Source organism: Liolophura sinensis, chromosome 6 (genome assembly GCF_032854445.1).
Source record: "Liolophura sinensis isolate JHLJ2023 chromosome 6, CUHK_Ljap_v2, whole genome shotgun sequence".
Lineage (NCBI taxonomy): Eukaryota > Metazoa > Mollusca > Polyplacophora > Chitonida > Chitonidae > Liolophura > Liolophura sinensis.
In genome coordinates, this window is record NC_088300.1 from 6,489,003 (window position 1) to 6,504,901 (window position 15,899).

The 15,899-nt window shown below is 38.9% G+C and overlaps 1 protein-coding gene across 1 annotated transcript in view; it reads left to right on the forward strand.

Moving 5' to 3' along the window:
- The first annotated feature begins 3,983 nt into the window (after positions 1 to 3,983).
- Positions 3,984 to 15,899, forward strand: part of LOC135466519 (CSC1-like protein 2) — a 43,001-nt gene continuing 31,085 nt past the window's right edge. The window contains 4 exon segments of the mRNA XM_064744043.1: positions 3,984 to 4,088; positions 12,815 to 13,065; positions 13,823 to 13,905; positions 15,005 to 15,055. Of these exon segments, the coding sequence (XP_064600113.1) occupies positions 12,850 to 13,065; positions 13,823 to 13,905; positions 15,005 to 15,055 (350 nt within the window). The 5' untranslated portion in view covers positions 3,984 to 4,088; positions 12,815 to 12,849.

A 15,899-nucleotide genomic window follows, 5' to 3' on the forward strand; every position in this document is an offset into this window, starting at 1 on the left:
TATCCTTCCCCTCACTGTGTGTCATTCCCCTCACTCTGTATCATTCTCCTCACTGTATCATTTCCATCATTCTGTATCATTCCCCTCACTGTGTATCATTCCCCTCACTGTGTATCATTCCCCTTACTGTGTATCATTCCCTCATTGTGTTTCATTCCCCTCACTGTGTATCATTCGCCTCATTGTGTATCATTCCCCCAGTGTGTATCATTCCCCCCAGTGTGTATCACTCCCCCCCTCTCAGTGTGCATCATTCCCTCCTCTGTGTATCATTCCCCCACTGTGTCATTCCCTCCACTGTGCAATATCCCCTCACTGTGAATTATTCCCCCCACTATGTATCATTCCCCCATTGTGGATCATTCCCCCACTGTGCATCATTCCCCCACTGTGCATCATTTCCCCATTGTGTATCATTCCCCCATTATGTATCATTCCCCTCATTGTGTATCATTCCCCCACTGTGTATCATCCCCCACTGTGTAATATCCCCCTCACTGTGTATTATTCCCCCCATTGTATATCAGTCCCTCCATTGTGTATCAGTCCCCCCAATGTGTATTATTCCCCCCACTGTGTATCATTCCCCCACTGTGTATCATTCCCTCCACTGTGTATCATTCCCCCCACTGTGTAATATCCCCCTCAGTGTATTATTCCCTCATTGTATATCATTCCTCTCATTGTGTATCATTCCTCTCACTGTGTATCATTCCCCTCACTGTGTATCATTCCCTCCACTGTGTATCATTCCCCCCATTGTGTATCATTCCCCTCATTGTGTAACAGTCCTTTCATTATGTACAGTATCATTCCCCAGCTTCTTTTATTCCTCTCCCTTCCATCAATCGAAAACAGTGTAACATTCTTTACTCCATCATTTTCAAGCTTCTAACGGTCTAATTTCTTTCACAATTCTCATACATTGTAACATTTCTGCATTCAATGTCATTTCCTGGCTTTTATTTTCCCTCCAACTTCCCTCCAAAACACTGAAACATTATTCTCTTTGCATTATTTCCCATTCCCATTCAAGGCTGTAGGTAAATACCCAATATTTTGTAAACCATCCCTCTAGAAAAAGTGGTAAGATGCATATTGTCCATGTGATATAATATCAGACAAGTTTAGAACTTTGGTCATACAATGGACAAAATTTAGCTGGTCTGAGCCATGTCTCTTTCTCTAAAGGGGTGTTTTCACATCAGTTTGAAAAAGCCACTGTAAAGCCATATAGGACAGGGTTAAGCATGTTGATCTGCATTTAATGTTTTACTTTGGTACTGAAGGCACATACATACAACCATGGTTGTAAGGTTGTCCTCCTTTGGCCTGTAATCTAGATGACCTACATGTACAGGTAACGCTCACCTGAATCACGGGTCACTTTATCTTGTAACCTAGATAGCCAGAGTCAATGACTTTCTGGCAGTTGATTTAATGGTTGTATTTAGGACTAATGTAGATAGTTTCCCACATAGGGTTACAATATCATCACAATCCTGAGTGATTACTGTGCTTTAGTCTGAAATTGCATTAGCTTTATAGAGAGCCACACCCAGATTTTCTACCGATTTAAATCGATTAACAAAGGATTCTCTCCATCATGTGAACCTACAAACCCAAGAATATTTACACTTTTTATTTATTTATTTATTTATTTATTTATTTGATTGGTGTTTTACGCTGTATTTAAAGAGTATTTCACTTATATGACGGCGCCCAGCATTATGGTGGGTGGAAACTGGGCAAAGCCCGTGGGAAACCCACGACCATCCGCAGGTTGCTGAAAGACCTTCCCACATACGGCTGGAGAGGAAGCCAGCATGAGCTGGACTTGAACTCACAGCGACCGCATTGATGAGAGACTCCTGGGTCATTAGGCTACGCTAGCGCGCTAACCAACTGAGCCATGGAGGCCCCTTACACTTTTTATTTCACTCATATTGTGGTCAGGTTTATGGGTTGTGCCAAATGGCACTGGATAAAACTTTTTTCAGGTTTACAACTTTATACTCGAGTGAGACATTATGAAATCTTAAGTATTCAGACTGTACAGACATTATTCTTACAGCTTTACCCAGTAAAAACAAATTCCAAATGCAACAATGAAAAGACGACAAGATAACATAGCAGTTCCTGGGTCAATCCCTAACACACATGCATGTAACAATGTACATGCAACTAGAGGGCTGCTGGGGTATGCTGGCAGCATGAGTAATCAACGCAGTGCAATTTGCCAAAAAAAAACCCCAAAAAACACCTATTTAGTGGTAAGTTTCATATCTTTATCACATTTCTGAAACTTTCGTCCAAGTGTTATCACCAAGTGATTATTTGATGTCCTCCTTGCTGGAAATATTCAAGTGTCAGAACAATTAGTGTGATGCATGCCAGATTTTGTAAACTTTGTAGGAATTTTTTGTAAAGATTAAGAATGTCCTCATAATATTGCTAGCTTTTTTTCGGTTATTTATATAACTGCTTAACAATCACAACTAATTACCTTATTCAGAATTAAATATTCAGAATAAGGAGGAAGCCGAATATAAGAGAGGATTATACAAAAAAATGCATCCAGTGAAACAAACAAAAGTGATGGCCACTGTACACAATTGAATTGTAATCCTTAATCCTTCAAATTTTTGACATCTGATATGCTATTTTTAGCAAAAATATATGTAACTGTAAATGGAATACACAATCTCTTTTTTTCATACGGCTTGTACATTTAACGAATAAAATATACATATATTTATTTTCAAAAAAAAGGTACCGAAAGATGCACTTTTTTGCTTTCAGTATTACTAATGCCTGTTTAAAAAAATAGAAGAATATACATGTTAGTGAAAGAAAGAATTGCTTACGTGTTGACGGGCTGAATGGCTGTGGGTATTTCCTGTCATGTGGTAAGTGCATAGAACTAAGCCTACATGTATGCGATTTCATTCCGCGGATTTTTATCGTGCGTCCCGAAGTTCTTGTTGTGAAACGTTGATACCAGCTTCTTGGATCAATATCACGTTGGTAAACTAGGTGAACTTTAACTGTTCGACAAACGCCGATTTTCTCGAGCTGTTGGTACACCCACAGGCTCCGGTTGTTCAGCGTCCAGTACTCATCAAAACGGAAGATGATCAAGAGCGGTTGCCTGTCTTCTATCCTCGCCCGCCCCTCAGCCAAGTCCCAAAGGGTGTCTACAAGGGAATTACCATCCCTAAAATACGGCCCGATAGAGTCCTGCGAGAACCTTATGTCAGAAGGTTTTAGGAAAAACGTCTTCATGGTCAGTTGAAACACATCTATGTACAACTGTCAATGAACATGTACCAACTTTCGATTCTAAAACCCTAAATCTGCGAACGTTACACCTAACCTCGGCGGGGATTATGTGCCTGTGAGACACGTGCTTCCATCAAGTTCCGATAGTCCCTGAAGCTAGACAGCGGCAGTCTATCATAGTTCCCACCCACGTGGTCAAGGTTGAAAGAGGGCGAAGTCAAAATGCGCACAGCAGTTGTTTTACGATAGTTTAATGATTTGCGAAGAATATATGGTGAATAATAAGGCCTACCTTTTGTTTTGTAACCAGGATACCTTTTCCTACTATTTGCTCTTTTCACCTTTGTGGGTCAGTCGATATTTTCAAGAAAAATGCGATGGTAATATGAGCCATCAGTTTGCTGCCGTTTATCCGAATCTCATCTGCTGTCAACAACAAATTATATACATATGTCTATCACAACAACAGCGTCATCAGCGAAGTCGAGAAACGATTTGGTTGAATAAGCTAATTATAGATGATTCACATTATATCATTTGTTTTATTGATGAAGATATTAAAATTATTTATTGGCATAAAAATGATCTTTGTAGTGAATGATCCAATGAGTGGAAGCAAATGTTGCTTTCACATTTGACGTTTATTCCCGCCAAAACCGTGGCTCTCGCCACAACATCTCATTAAACCTTGACCTTGACCTAACTCATCGAGCTCACTGCCCGGCATCAAGTGACTGACAGATGGTTGTACCTGCACATGATATTTCTGCTAACCCGTGGACGTGTTATATCCGATTGATTTGAAAGTAAGTTGATGTACACATTACGCTCATTTACTGAAGAGTTGATGTTGGTTTTGGACGCGAAACGAAACACATCAACATGTTGTTGTTGTTTTTGATGATTAGCCAACCGCAGATCGACGATTAAGGGTTTTAGCCTCTTAACATGGACATGTTAACATTAACATGGAAATTGTTAAAGGTTGGAACGGTCCGATTGCTGTGTATTCCTGACGATTTATCCATAAATGTACAGTCTATTTTTTACAAAGATTACGGATAAACAAGAATTCCAACATAACCCAACCATATTTTCAGTAGTACAAGATTGCGTTCACCCTTGATGACTATGCTTGGCTCTTTTATATTTGTATTGTCGATTGCATACTCATATCTCACTCCCATTCACTACTAAAGGATGGATTGTAAATTTTCGGAAAATAGTCCATTACTAACCTCCCACACCTGCCCAATTCACTCATTTACAATGTGTAGGGTCCTAGGTAGCTCTAATTAAGAGGCTATGTTTATGTAGAAACATAGCCCTATATGCAAGTATTGACTTACCCTGCGCTCCTCGGTCCTCAGTGCTCTCTCTCAACATACTGTTGTAACGTGTTGTCCACTGTTTGACGTGATATGCTTCACCTTGCAAGCGTGCACTGGACCACAACTTCTCCGTGTACTTGACGTGCGACCATCATCAGTTATTCATGTGCCATGTTTGAAATTCCGGTATAATTGAGCATCAAAACTTGAAACTTCTCTACTTAAAAAATCCAGAGGCGCAGTTGGCTGCCTCCGAGTATTGCCAAGCGAATATTTGTGGAGCATCCACGAGATGTCAAAAATGGCAGATGAGCTGTGTTAGCCATGTAGTTTTGGGCAGCGTCATACAGTGGACAACAAGTTACAACCGTATGTTGAGAGAGCGCACGTTTGCAAGGTGAAACATATCATTAAATTGACATACATTGGATGCAGAAATAGGGATTACGGACAACCATGTCATGCAGCGGACAACAACAGTATGTTGAGGATAGCGCACTGAGAACTGAGGAGTCCAAGGCAAGTCATTGCTTACATCTATGGCTGTGTTTCTACATAAACATACCCCCATAGAGCTAGGAACTAGGACACCTGACTTAAAATCTCGAGATGTCGATCTATTTGAGCTGCCATCTACATGATGCGGATGCACAGCCAGGCAACTGGGTATGAAGCTATCCCTCCCTTAAGTTATGCTGGTTTATGAAGTCCTTTTGTTGTTTTTTCAAAATAAAAGGTATGTTGAGGACTTAGTGTACTTTATCAGTCATTTTCTGTAGCGTATTCATGATTACAGCTGGCATATGGTTTTTGTCCCCTTGACTAAAACATCTGCTGTTGTTTTGACATGAGTGACATGCGTCCAGAAATGAGGCTGGTAGTCAGCCGTTTCAAATCCAGCTGCCTGGCCGCGCAAATGCACTGTTTAGATGGCAGCCATGTAGTAAATGGGAAGTGAGCGAAGAGATGGAACTTTAATAAATGTGGATGGATATTTACCTTTGGTAAAGTGCAGTCCCCTTGGATGAAGATCGCTGATTGACAAAAATGTCAGGTAGGAAACGCAATGGAGGTTCTAATTGTGGATAGGAAAATACCCAGCGTTTTGGGAAGAGACCTCTGACATTTTATCGCTAGCATGCAATGTCTAATTCAAAAAGCTAGACCTACTATACCTTTATTGTGCGCATTAGTTGGAGTTGATGCTTTTTACCTCAGACTAGTGCACATCATGGGATCCCTTTTCGGCACAGTTCACCCTAAGCTTATACATGTCTGTGTGGTATTATACATTGAGCATCAAAGGCTGTGGGGGCCTCCGTGGCTCAGTGGGTTAGCGCGCTAGCACAGCGTAATGAGTGAGTGAGTGAGTGCTTGGGGTTTAACGTCGTACTCAACAATTTTTCAGTCATATGACAACGAAGGAATCATTAGGGTGCATGCACGTGTAATGTGCCTCCTTGTTGCAGGACGGATTTCCACCGCTCTTTTATTTAGTGCTGCATCACTGAGACGACTTACCGAAGGCAAGTAAGCCGCCCTGCCCGAGCCATTATACTGATACGGGTCAACCAGTCATTGCACTATCCCCTTCATGCTGAACGCCAAGCGAGGAAGTTACAACTTCCTCTTTTAAAGTCTTAGGTGTGACTCGACCAAGGATTGATCCTGGATCTACCGATCCCGAAACGGACGCTCTACCAACTGTGCTATCCGGGCCGGTCACACACAGCGTAATGACCCAGGAGCCTCTCACCAATGCGGTCGATGTGAGTTCAAGTCCAGCTCATGCTGGCTTCCTCTCCGGCCGTAAGTGGGAAGGTCTGGCAGCAACCTGTGGATGGTCGTGGGTTTCCCCCGGGCTGTGCCCAGTTTCCACCCACCGTAATGCTGGTTGCCGTCGTATAAGTGAAATATTCTTGAGTACGGCGTAAAACACCAATCCGAAAAAAAAAAAAAAAAATCAAAGGCTGTGTGACCACGGGAGGTTTCATTCAGAAAGGTCCAGCAGGTTACATATCTGGTTGATAGCTTAGTTCCTAGACTGCATGTGTCTAAGATACTCAAGGAATTCTCAGTAAAATTTTGGCATTAAAATACTGTGTCACTAATACTGGAAATTCATGAAATTGTTTGATTTCTAGCATTTACATTTGTTTTGTTTTTTTTAATTTAATTCATGGGAAATGAAATAAAGATGTACTAAGACCTTTCTCATTGTGATCTACGAAAGAGTCTGAGTGATTGTCATGATAAAAATGAAAAATTTTTGAGCGTAGCATTAAATGCCAGTCAGTTAAGTAAAATGATTCTCAGTCCTACAACTTTTCTCAATATTGTTATGCAGCATTAAGAACACTACTGGACATATTGGGTAATAATGCTCAGTTTGGGGTTCAAAACCACATTCTTCTGCCAAATCCCAGTGGCCCTGAATAGTTGATTATTATTGTGTTATTGTCAACATCTCAAATTATCACTTTGTGCATTATTTATTTTGATGCGTGTGCATATTGTATGTAACCAATCAGAGTACTGTTTGGCTTTGTTCCAATTGCATGCACAAATATGCTCAAGTAGCTGATGACCATACAATACCTGGAGATCATCACTTCTTTCGTGGTTTTACTACATCATACCACATCACATACATGTAACTACATGCCCAGAACTTTCTTTGTCAAATAATAATGTTGTGTTCTTTTGGGATTTACCATGCAGAGTGCAAAGAAATTAGATATAAATAATAAAATTATTAGGTATTTTCAGATATTCTGTAATCTTGTGCTAACCTTGAGGATTTGATTTTCCATGGACAGTCTTGATACTTCCCAAAGCCAAAAGGCACACAATTTGGGTTTAAGTGCAAACATAATTAAGTGATTCAGAGTTTCAAGAGTTAAAAGTACAAGTCTAACTGAATTGTAGTTTATCATAAAGATAATTTGGATGTACATGTAAGGTGAGATGACCATGACTTCAACCACATCTAGATTGTTGTGGGTTTCCCCAAGCTCTGGCCGGTTTCCTTCCACCATATAAGTGAAATATTCTTGCGCACGGTGTAAAACACCAATCAAATAAATCAAATAAATAAACCACATCTAGATATAATGGTAACAAACCATCATGGAAAGAAACATTTTTGAAATTTTTTGAGGTTGTGTCTAAAAAAATTATTTTATGCATAACATAGTTGCATCATATTAATTTTACTGGTCACAGTTTTGGCCAGGTAAAGTATGGATCAGTGTACATGTATCACTTCAAAGTGAATTGTATAAATGACCAAAAGTTTCATAGAAAAAAAATTAAATTTCCAGAGAAAAATGTCAAAATATTGTTATAGGTCCAGAAACTTTATTTTTCATTTTTATCATCTTACCTTCTAAACAAGCCTCAAAACACGTACTCATTGTGTAGTATTCATAATGTATTACATAAATGTAGTAAATGCATGTATAGACATGTATATGTATTTTTTTTTGCCTCTACGTTTGATGTGGTACAGGTATGATAAACATTTTTTATGTCATCATGGAACTTGACTTTTATTGGCCTTATTGAGATAATGTCTCTTTGTTCTCACCTAATCAGTTGGTCCATATGTTTTGTACATGTAGCCTTAACATGATTACGGTGGGTTATTCCCCTTGCTTGATCTGCAGTGGGTGATATAGAGATATCTGACATCTGGTTACTACATGTATGCCTGACTGCCAGCACTGGCTGAGATGGTATGTGTATACATGGCCATTGATTATTGCCGAGTGGCTGCAGTCGTTGATTCACTCAACTGCTCTCGCCATTCCGGAGTCTCCTGAGACAGTCTCCTTGGAGGCTGAAAATTCCAACTGGATTGTAACCAGATGGTGGTCTACAGTAGCCTTTTGCTACGTCCAGTGACATTGTAAGGAAGGTGAGAGCTGACAGTAGTGATACAGTAGGGAAATGCTTCTATGTACATGTATCTCCAACACTGCTGTGTCAATATGATTGAGACCATGTTTAGGGTTGTACATATACACTTGTATGTCCGCATGCCTTCACAGGTTCCCAGATAGTACATGTCCCCTTAGAGTGAAGTAGAGAGGTGGGTGGGTCACAATTATTGGGTGCAATGCAGGCTAAATATTATGTAGTTATGACTTTGATGAGAGGGAGACACAGGATAGCCAGCCACCTGGACAGGTGAAACAGAAAATTAGTGCTATTTAGACTTCCTGTTTTCTGTTACCCTTCTGGTTTCTATTTCTCCCTGTACTTTGCCAACTGGTGTTGGAACAAAACAGCTGCATGCCTGTTCTCATCCGGCAGATTTAACTGCATGTTTTCAGCACTTAGAAGAGATAAGAAAAATGAAATCTGAAAGGTGACCTGTTTACTTTACATGCAGTTATGTCAGTGTGAATCAAATGTCCCTAACCCCCCCACCCCCCCCACACACACACGCGCGCACATGCACGCACACACACACAGAGCTGTCGGTACAATAAAACAACTGTGTTATATCTGCGTCTAGTTGAAAGACCATGTGTGACCCCATAGAACACACCCTTAACCTGATATTCATCTTACCCATGGTTAACTGTGTATGTCGGCTGTTTCAGATGCCCTGGCTCTTAAGCCCAGACAGCCTATTGTTCTCACATGAACTATATGCAACCCACAGTCTTTTATAAGTGTTTCTCTGAAGAACGGTTGCTTAGCAACTGATTAGGGATGTGGCTATCCCCAGGATCAGGTGATAGTTGAATGTTCCATTTTTCCGGGGTCCTAGTGACATATTGGAACTGGTTGTATGGTATACTTACTTGTAACTCTTGTTTTTTATGTGTTTTCTGGACTTTCACATTCACCCTGGAGATGCATAAATTGTGTAAGTGTTCGTAATCACATAATCTAATAATGTATTTTTTCTGGATTTGTTTTTCGATATCTTTGTCTAATTATAGATCTGTTAAAAACTTATGAATATACAGGTATACTTTGAGAACATCAGATAAGTACACAAGTCTTGCGCACACAGTAGAAAGGCTGAGTAATACATGTGTTTAACATTATAGTGTGCATGTACATTCTCTCTCAGATTTAGACACAAGTACTTCAGCTCCATTGGATTTAAGCATCATAATTGCTCCGCGTCTTAACTGGAATTGAACCTATTACTCGTCAATTTCAGATTTTTTTTTCCGTTACCAGATTCGTGGACATCAAAACTAGCCATATTAATACAGACCTAAGAAATCCTCTCTTAATCTGCTGATGCCTCTCAAAATATGGCAGGTAAAGTGCTCTAGTATTCAGGTGTCAACTTCACTTCATTAATATGCAGTTCAGGATGTTGACAGATGCTGTAGTATAATTTAATATACATGCACTGTACAGTACACATGACTATAACTACATATAACTACGTTTTACCTAAATGATCATGTATGGATTGTTACTACATACTTGCAATACGTGGACATGTATTATGATTCAGTATATGTGTCATATTTGGGTATTATAAAGTCAAATGAAGTGCATGTAGTCAGCCAAGCTTATCAGTGTACTCCTGACTCATCTATTTTAAATACGCTACATGGAGGTTATTTGAAACCCATAAATGTGCAACTTCAGTCGATAAAAAGTTCAAAACTACCCTGAATTGATAAGTATAGTTGGGGTGGAACAGGTGTTAAGAGATAATGAAGCTGGTAAAAGTAAGGTACAGCTCTATACAAGTACATGTACCATCTATTGCAGCTTTTAATGATTGTTTTCTTTGTTGACTTGTGTAAATTGGATGCCTGTCAGCTGTCAGAATACTGCAATTCAAGTGCATGTAGTGTAGCTGTGTTACTTAGCATGTGAACTTGTGGTAGTCAACTAATGGAGTGAAAACAGAACAAGCTGAATTCCATACGGTGCGTTCATATGGTACAATTTATCAATTTCTACAAATCATATAAATTCGCGTCCATCTCATTTTCAATCGACAAGTCAGGACAACAAATTACGCTGTGTGAATGTGGCTTTAAAAATACATTTTACCAGAAATGTACCTGAATCTAATTGTGAGTGGCACATTCTTTCTGCAAACCTTTAACCTTTTCAAATGCTAGAGCACTTTTATTCACTGGAATTTAAACGTACAGTTATTAGAAACTGCTAAAGTTATATGTTTGTGTGACTTAAGATGCAAGCTTTATAAGTGCAAATTAGCTCTCTACACCCCAAAGCTCTCAAAACGTTTGAAAATATTGCAGTAGTGGTTAAAATGGTTGAAGAATTAGGGCTTTAAAAGGCAACTCTGTTTTTGAGGTATAATTAGTATCTCCAAGGACAAGTATGGACAAGAGTACTGAAAAATATAAATTAGGAAAATTCTTTATACATGTGCATGTTTTCCACATTTTTTAAAGAACAAAATTAAACGCATTTTACATTGGTATGTTTGAATTTTAAAGTTTTAAAGTAAAAACTGGATGAATTAGTTGATTATTAAAGTCAGACTCATTCAGTGAGAATGAGACTATTTTGTAGAGCTACTTGGCTACTTTCATGTTACTTAGACAATTGTTGTTTTCAAACAAAGTTGTTTGGCTGTGCCATGAATGGTGTGAGTGTACTAGTTGTGTGTACATTCCACAAGAGTCTTGTGAGAGAAGAGTAATGGGAGTGTCTCTGGATATTAAGCTCCTTGTATCTTGTTTATTGATTATTATTAAATGTATGTATGCAAACTGTCCTCTTATAGCTTTACACAAAAAAGGGTGATATTGAAACTGGGATTGACAGTACACTTGTTTTTTTGGGATGTACATTTTGTGATGCTTCTGGTTCAGCCCACATGTACATGGTTGCTTTGTACATGCCATCAAGAGGATGAGGAACTGAGTGCATATGGTGAGGAACTGAGTGCATATGGTGAGGAACTGAGTGCATATGGTGAAATCCATTTTTTTTTTTTTTGATATCACTAATTTTGAATTTCACCTAACAGCTAGTGTAATTTTTCAAACTTTTAGCATGTTTGTAAGTTGTTTATTCAAGCATATTCTGAAGGCATTATTCTGTGTAGACTGATAAAGTCATACTTTTTGTGAAGCTCTGGAATTGGCCAACCTAATAATGGAGTTTTGTCTCTAAAATCAAATTAAGATGTGCATAAATTGCACTGAAAGTTGCTCATTCATAAGCGGAAAGGTTGAGGGATTACATGTAGGGTATATGGGTTGAGACAACAAGCAGCCTGCAGATCTGTGTTAATAAGGGTAATAGGTAATGTTTGTACTGAACACGTGTCCTATGATATGAAGTTGTTTCAAACCTATTTACTTGTACAAATCAGTGAAGCATAAAACTGCATCTCAGACATTCTTGGTTAGTTTAATTTGCATCATGCATAATTTTCGTCTTGCTCATAAACCCATGTGTTCTGTGCAAAGTCTGTTGATTTGTTGTTTGTTTTTGTGATGTTTGTAGAAAAAAAAAGTTTATTTTTTTTCCTGTTGAAAGTTAGACTATACATTTTATGCATCAGTACAGATTGCATAAACCTGGGACTAATATATTAGCTATGTTAGTCCCAGTATAAACATACAGTCCACAGGAATTTTGATGCCTGCAACGATGTGAGTGTTGAGTCATACTGTACCTGTATGGGAGATCACAATAACACTATCACCTCACCATACACTGTACATCTATCAGAAGACAGGTGTTGTTTAGTAATCATGTACAGATATGGGTAAGCCAGCCAACCATGCTGTATGGTGTGTAATGTGATTATCTCCCCTTCCACCCAGCAGATGTTACACCCATCACATGTACATGCAATATTCATCACCATTGAAGGTGACATGTATGTGATCTATCAATAAATATGGGATAACAGACGAGGATTCCTCAGTGTTTTATGTTGAGCTGATACAGGTGATTTCTTCATCTGGTGTAATACAGGTTGAAATTCTTCCACTTCTTCGGGTAATATACAGCCTGTTCAAGACAGTATGCTTTTGACATGTAAGCTTTGTTAGGCTGACAGAACATTTCTTTGTGTATCATAACTGGTTATAATTCTGTTTTCTGGTATGCATGGCTTCAGTGCACCAGTTGACAAGCTCGCATAATATTACTGTATTTTTATTTTTGGCTAAACATGTGCAGGATGTAAAGGTATACTCTAAAACATGTGCTGTTTGTGTTTACAGATTTGTTATGCTATGAGTGAGTGATCAAGCCCACCATGTCTACCATGACAACTCTAGGAGCAGCCAATCGTTCAGTGGTTACCATGACACCTCCAGGAACAACCAATCGTTTGATGGTTTCCAATCCACCGATGGCCAATCACTCGCCCCCTACCTGTGACCGATACTACTTTGAGAACAGAACCTACTTCCTGTACAATGGGTATGAAGGTGTTCCAGAAACCCTCCTAATTAACGTCATCGGTTGGCTGGTAAGTATGCCATCATACATGCGGTTAAGAGTAAGACAAAGCCAACATCCATGTTTGTGTATTACAATTTACTTACAGTGGTGTGGATCAAAATCATGAGCCATTTTCACAAAATTTCGTTAAGAAAATTTCGTGTATTTTTTGTACATGACGTTCGGATTAGTATCGTGCTATAAGGCTTCAATAAAATGTGATTTGTGATAAAACTCACAATAAATTGATTTACAGAGTTTTAAGAAAGTGATTGTTTGACAAAAGTGTTGTTCTCACTGCATCAGAATGACCATGACTAGATCACACAGCGTCTTGAACATAAGCCTCATTATGGCTTAAAGTCAAAAAGGGTTTCTCGAATCTCTGACAGTAGGCAGGGTTTATACCAAGCTCGTGTAAATAATGAAATGCTGATTTTGAAAATGTTTTACACTCCAGTTTAGCTTTTTTCAAGTCACACATTTTCATCTCAAACATGCCAAGTTCTGGTACTTTATTGGACCTACAGTTTAACAGTCTTCAGGTGAGACGTTTGGCTTGATTCTGATTGATTCAGCCATCTTATGTGGCCACTGAAGTTTCATGAAGTTTGCTTAATTTCTCATTAGAAAAACTTCAGTGTTGACGTCAAAAGTATCATTTTAAGGCAGTTATGTGTCTCGGAAAGTGCATGTTTGCTGGTCAAACTTTAGGTTATATGCAGTATTTAGTTGTGATTAGTTGCTGTTGTTGTTATATATAAATTCTGTTTGATTTGTTCCAGGCCTTGCTGATCTTGTTCACATTCTTGAGGAAGATTGCCTGGGACTATGGCCGTATTGCTCTTGTCAGCAGGACAGAGGAGAAGTAAGTCCATGTGCAGTGTAGGGCAGAGCTAGAATAGGTAGGGCATATAAGCCAGGACTTATCTGTTTAGTGTCATGAGATTTGCATTTTGATATTACATTTGTCACACCTGTACATATTTGCCTGAGATCAGGTCAGGTATAGTTTTCCATAAGAACTGTGTCAGTCCTCAGCCAGCATTATTTCCTAGTCTGTAGCTCTATAAAACCATTCTTATTCACCCTCTATTATCTTTTGGGGGAAATTGATGCCAAACAGCAGGCTCTATAAATATTTAGTATGATGACCTTTTGATAGGTTAAAACTTACCAACTTTTATTAAGAGGCCGGCGATGTAATATTTCAAAAACTGGTATTAGAGTATTTTGGACTGAGTGTTCTTTATAGGTGTATGAAGTTTGGACATTTGTTGACGTAACTGTAAAAGTAGCCAGTGTAAACCTTTGTCACAGCCATGAAGTAGAGTTGAAGGAAAGAGAGTTTTATTTCAGGAGTTGGAGAGATCAATACTGTGAAAGGTAGGCTGATGTTACTTTGCATGGAAAATCAACCTGAATTGCAGAACCAAAATTATTTCCTCCAAGAATGAATGTCGACTTCTCTCCCCAACTTTGCTGCCCATGGATATTTTTCAATGTGTGGATCTGCCGGTGTGTTTTAGGAGTAAATCTGCAATTTAATGCTGTCCTTTGCATTTTGTGCGTTATAATATACCTTGAAGGTAACATTAGGTACATGTATAAGTGTCCTTTGTGGTGCGTCTGGCACAATATACCTCAAACATAATTCTCTTAATATTCCATAAATGTGTCACTTCAGCTGTCAGTTGATGTGGAGAAGTTGTGAGTGACAGGATGTGTGAATGAGAGATCTTCCGGGAAGATCAGCTGTTCGTTGACTGAGTTCAAGAACTATAATCCTACAGCTTTAACAGAAGCCTTATCAATCAGTTAGACTATTTAGTACATGTGTCCTTGTAATTTGTCCATCCTAATCTTCTTTAAAGATAATCTGACGTTAGGTACATGCAGGTGTCGCTAATCTGTGTACGTAATCTGAGTTCTGGGATTTGATTTTTGGTGGTACATGTGTATTACAGCAGAAGGAAGATGAGATCAGGGGGTGCTCAAAGGAATGTCCAGGTCAACAGGTAGCTAGAGCTTGACTGGTCACTCCATCATAATGTACAGTAGTTTATGGCTTTTGAGGTTGGGGTTTTGGTGCCAGGTGGTAGCTTGTATGGGCATCAGCACAGGGCTCTGTTGAGTGTTACCTGTACATATCTGTAGACCCATTTCTGGAGATGTGTTCATCTTTAGCTTTTGTTTGGCATGCTAAGGTCAGCAAGTAAACATTTTGATCACCTGTGTAACCTGTTAATGCAGTGTGGTGAATGCATGAACCTGACGATCGCTGCAAAATAGGCTTCGCATGGCAACCAAAACCTTAGATAAGATCAAAGAAATCACTGATAAATTACCTTACCATAACAAATGTTGGAGCAGTTCTTTTGGAATGTTACATGTACTGGCACATACACTGCTGCTAAAAGCTGACCTGTTCACCTCCGTGGCAGCGGTGCATTTTGTCAGTAATCTGTAAAGGTGGCATTACCTGGTGTCAAAATTACCTGAGCATTACCTTTCAGAGATATGACTGTAAATATGTCTGTAGCTAATACATTTGTGGCATTACTAACCCCTTCCTGCCTTACTGCATGTGTTATATAAATAGCCAAGAGGTCAACAACTTTCTTATTAATAGAATATTCCCCACATTTCAAATCACCATGGTTATCCAGCGGGATTAGATTCTGGAAAAGATCAAGTACCAGTAGTTGAATCTCAAAATGATCTTGGTGTTATGTTTTTTGTTTTGGTACTTCTATTACATATACTTTTGGGACCAAAACTAGTTTTGAGAATAGATTACATAAACTATGTATAAAGTTATACATCTCTCAAAGCACCATTTATTCTGTCTCAAAAATAGAT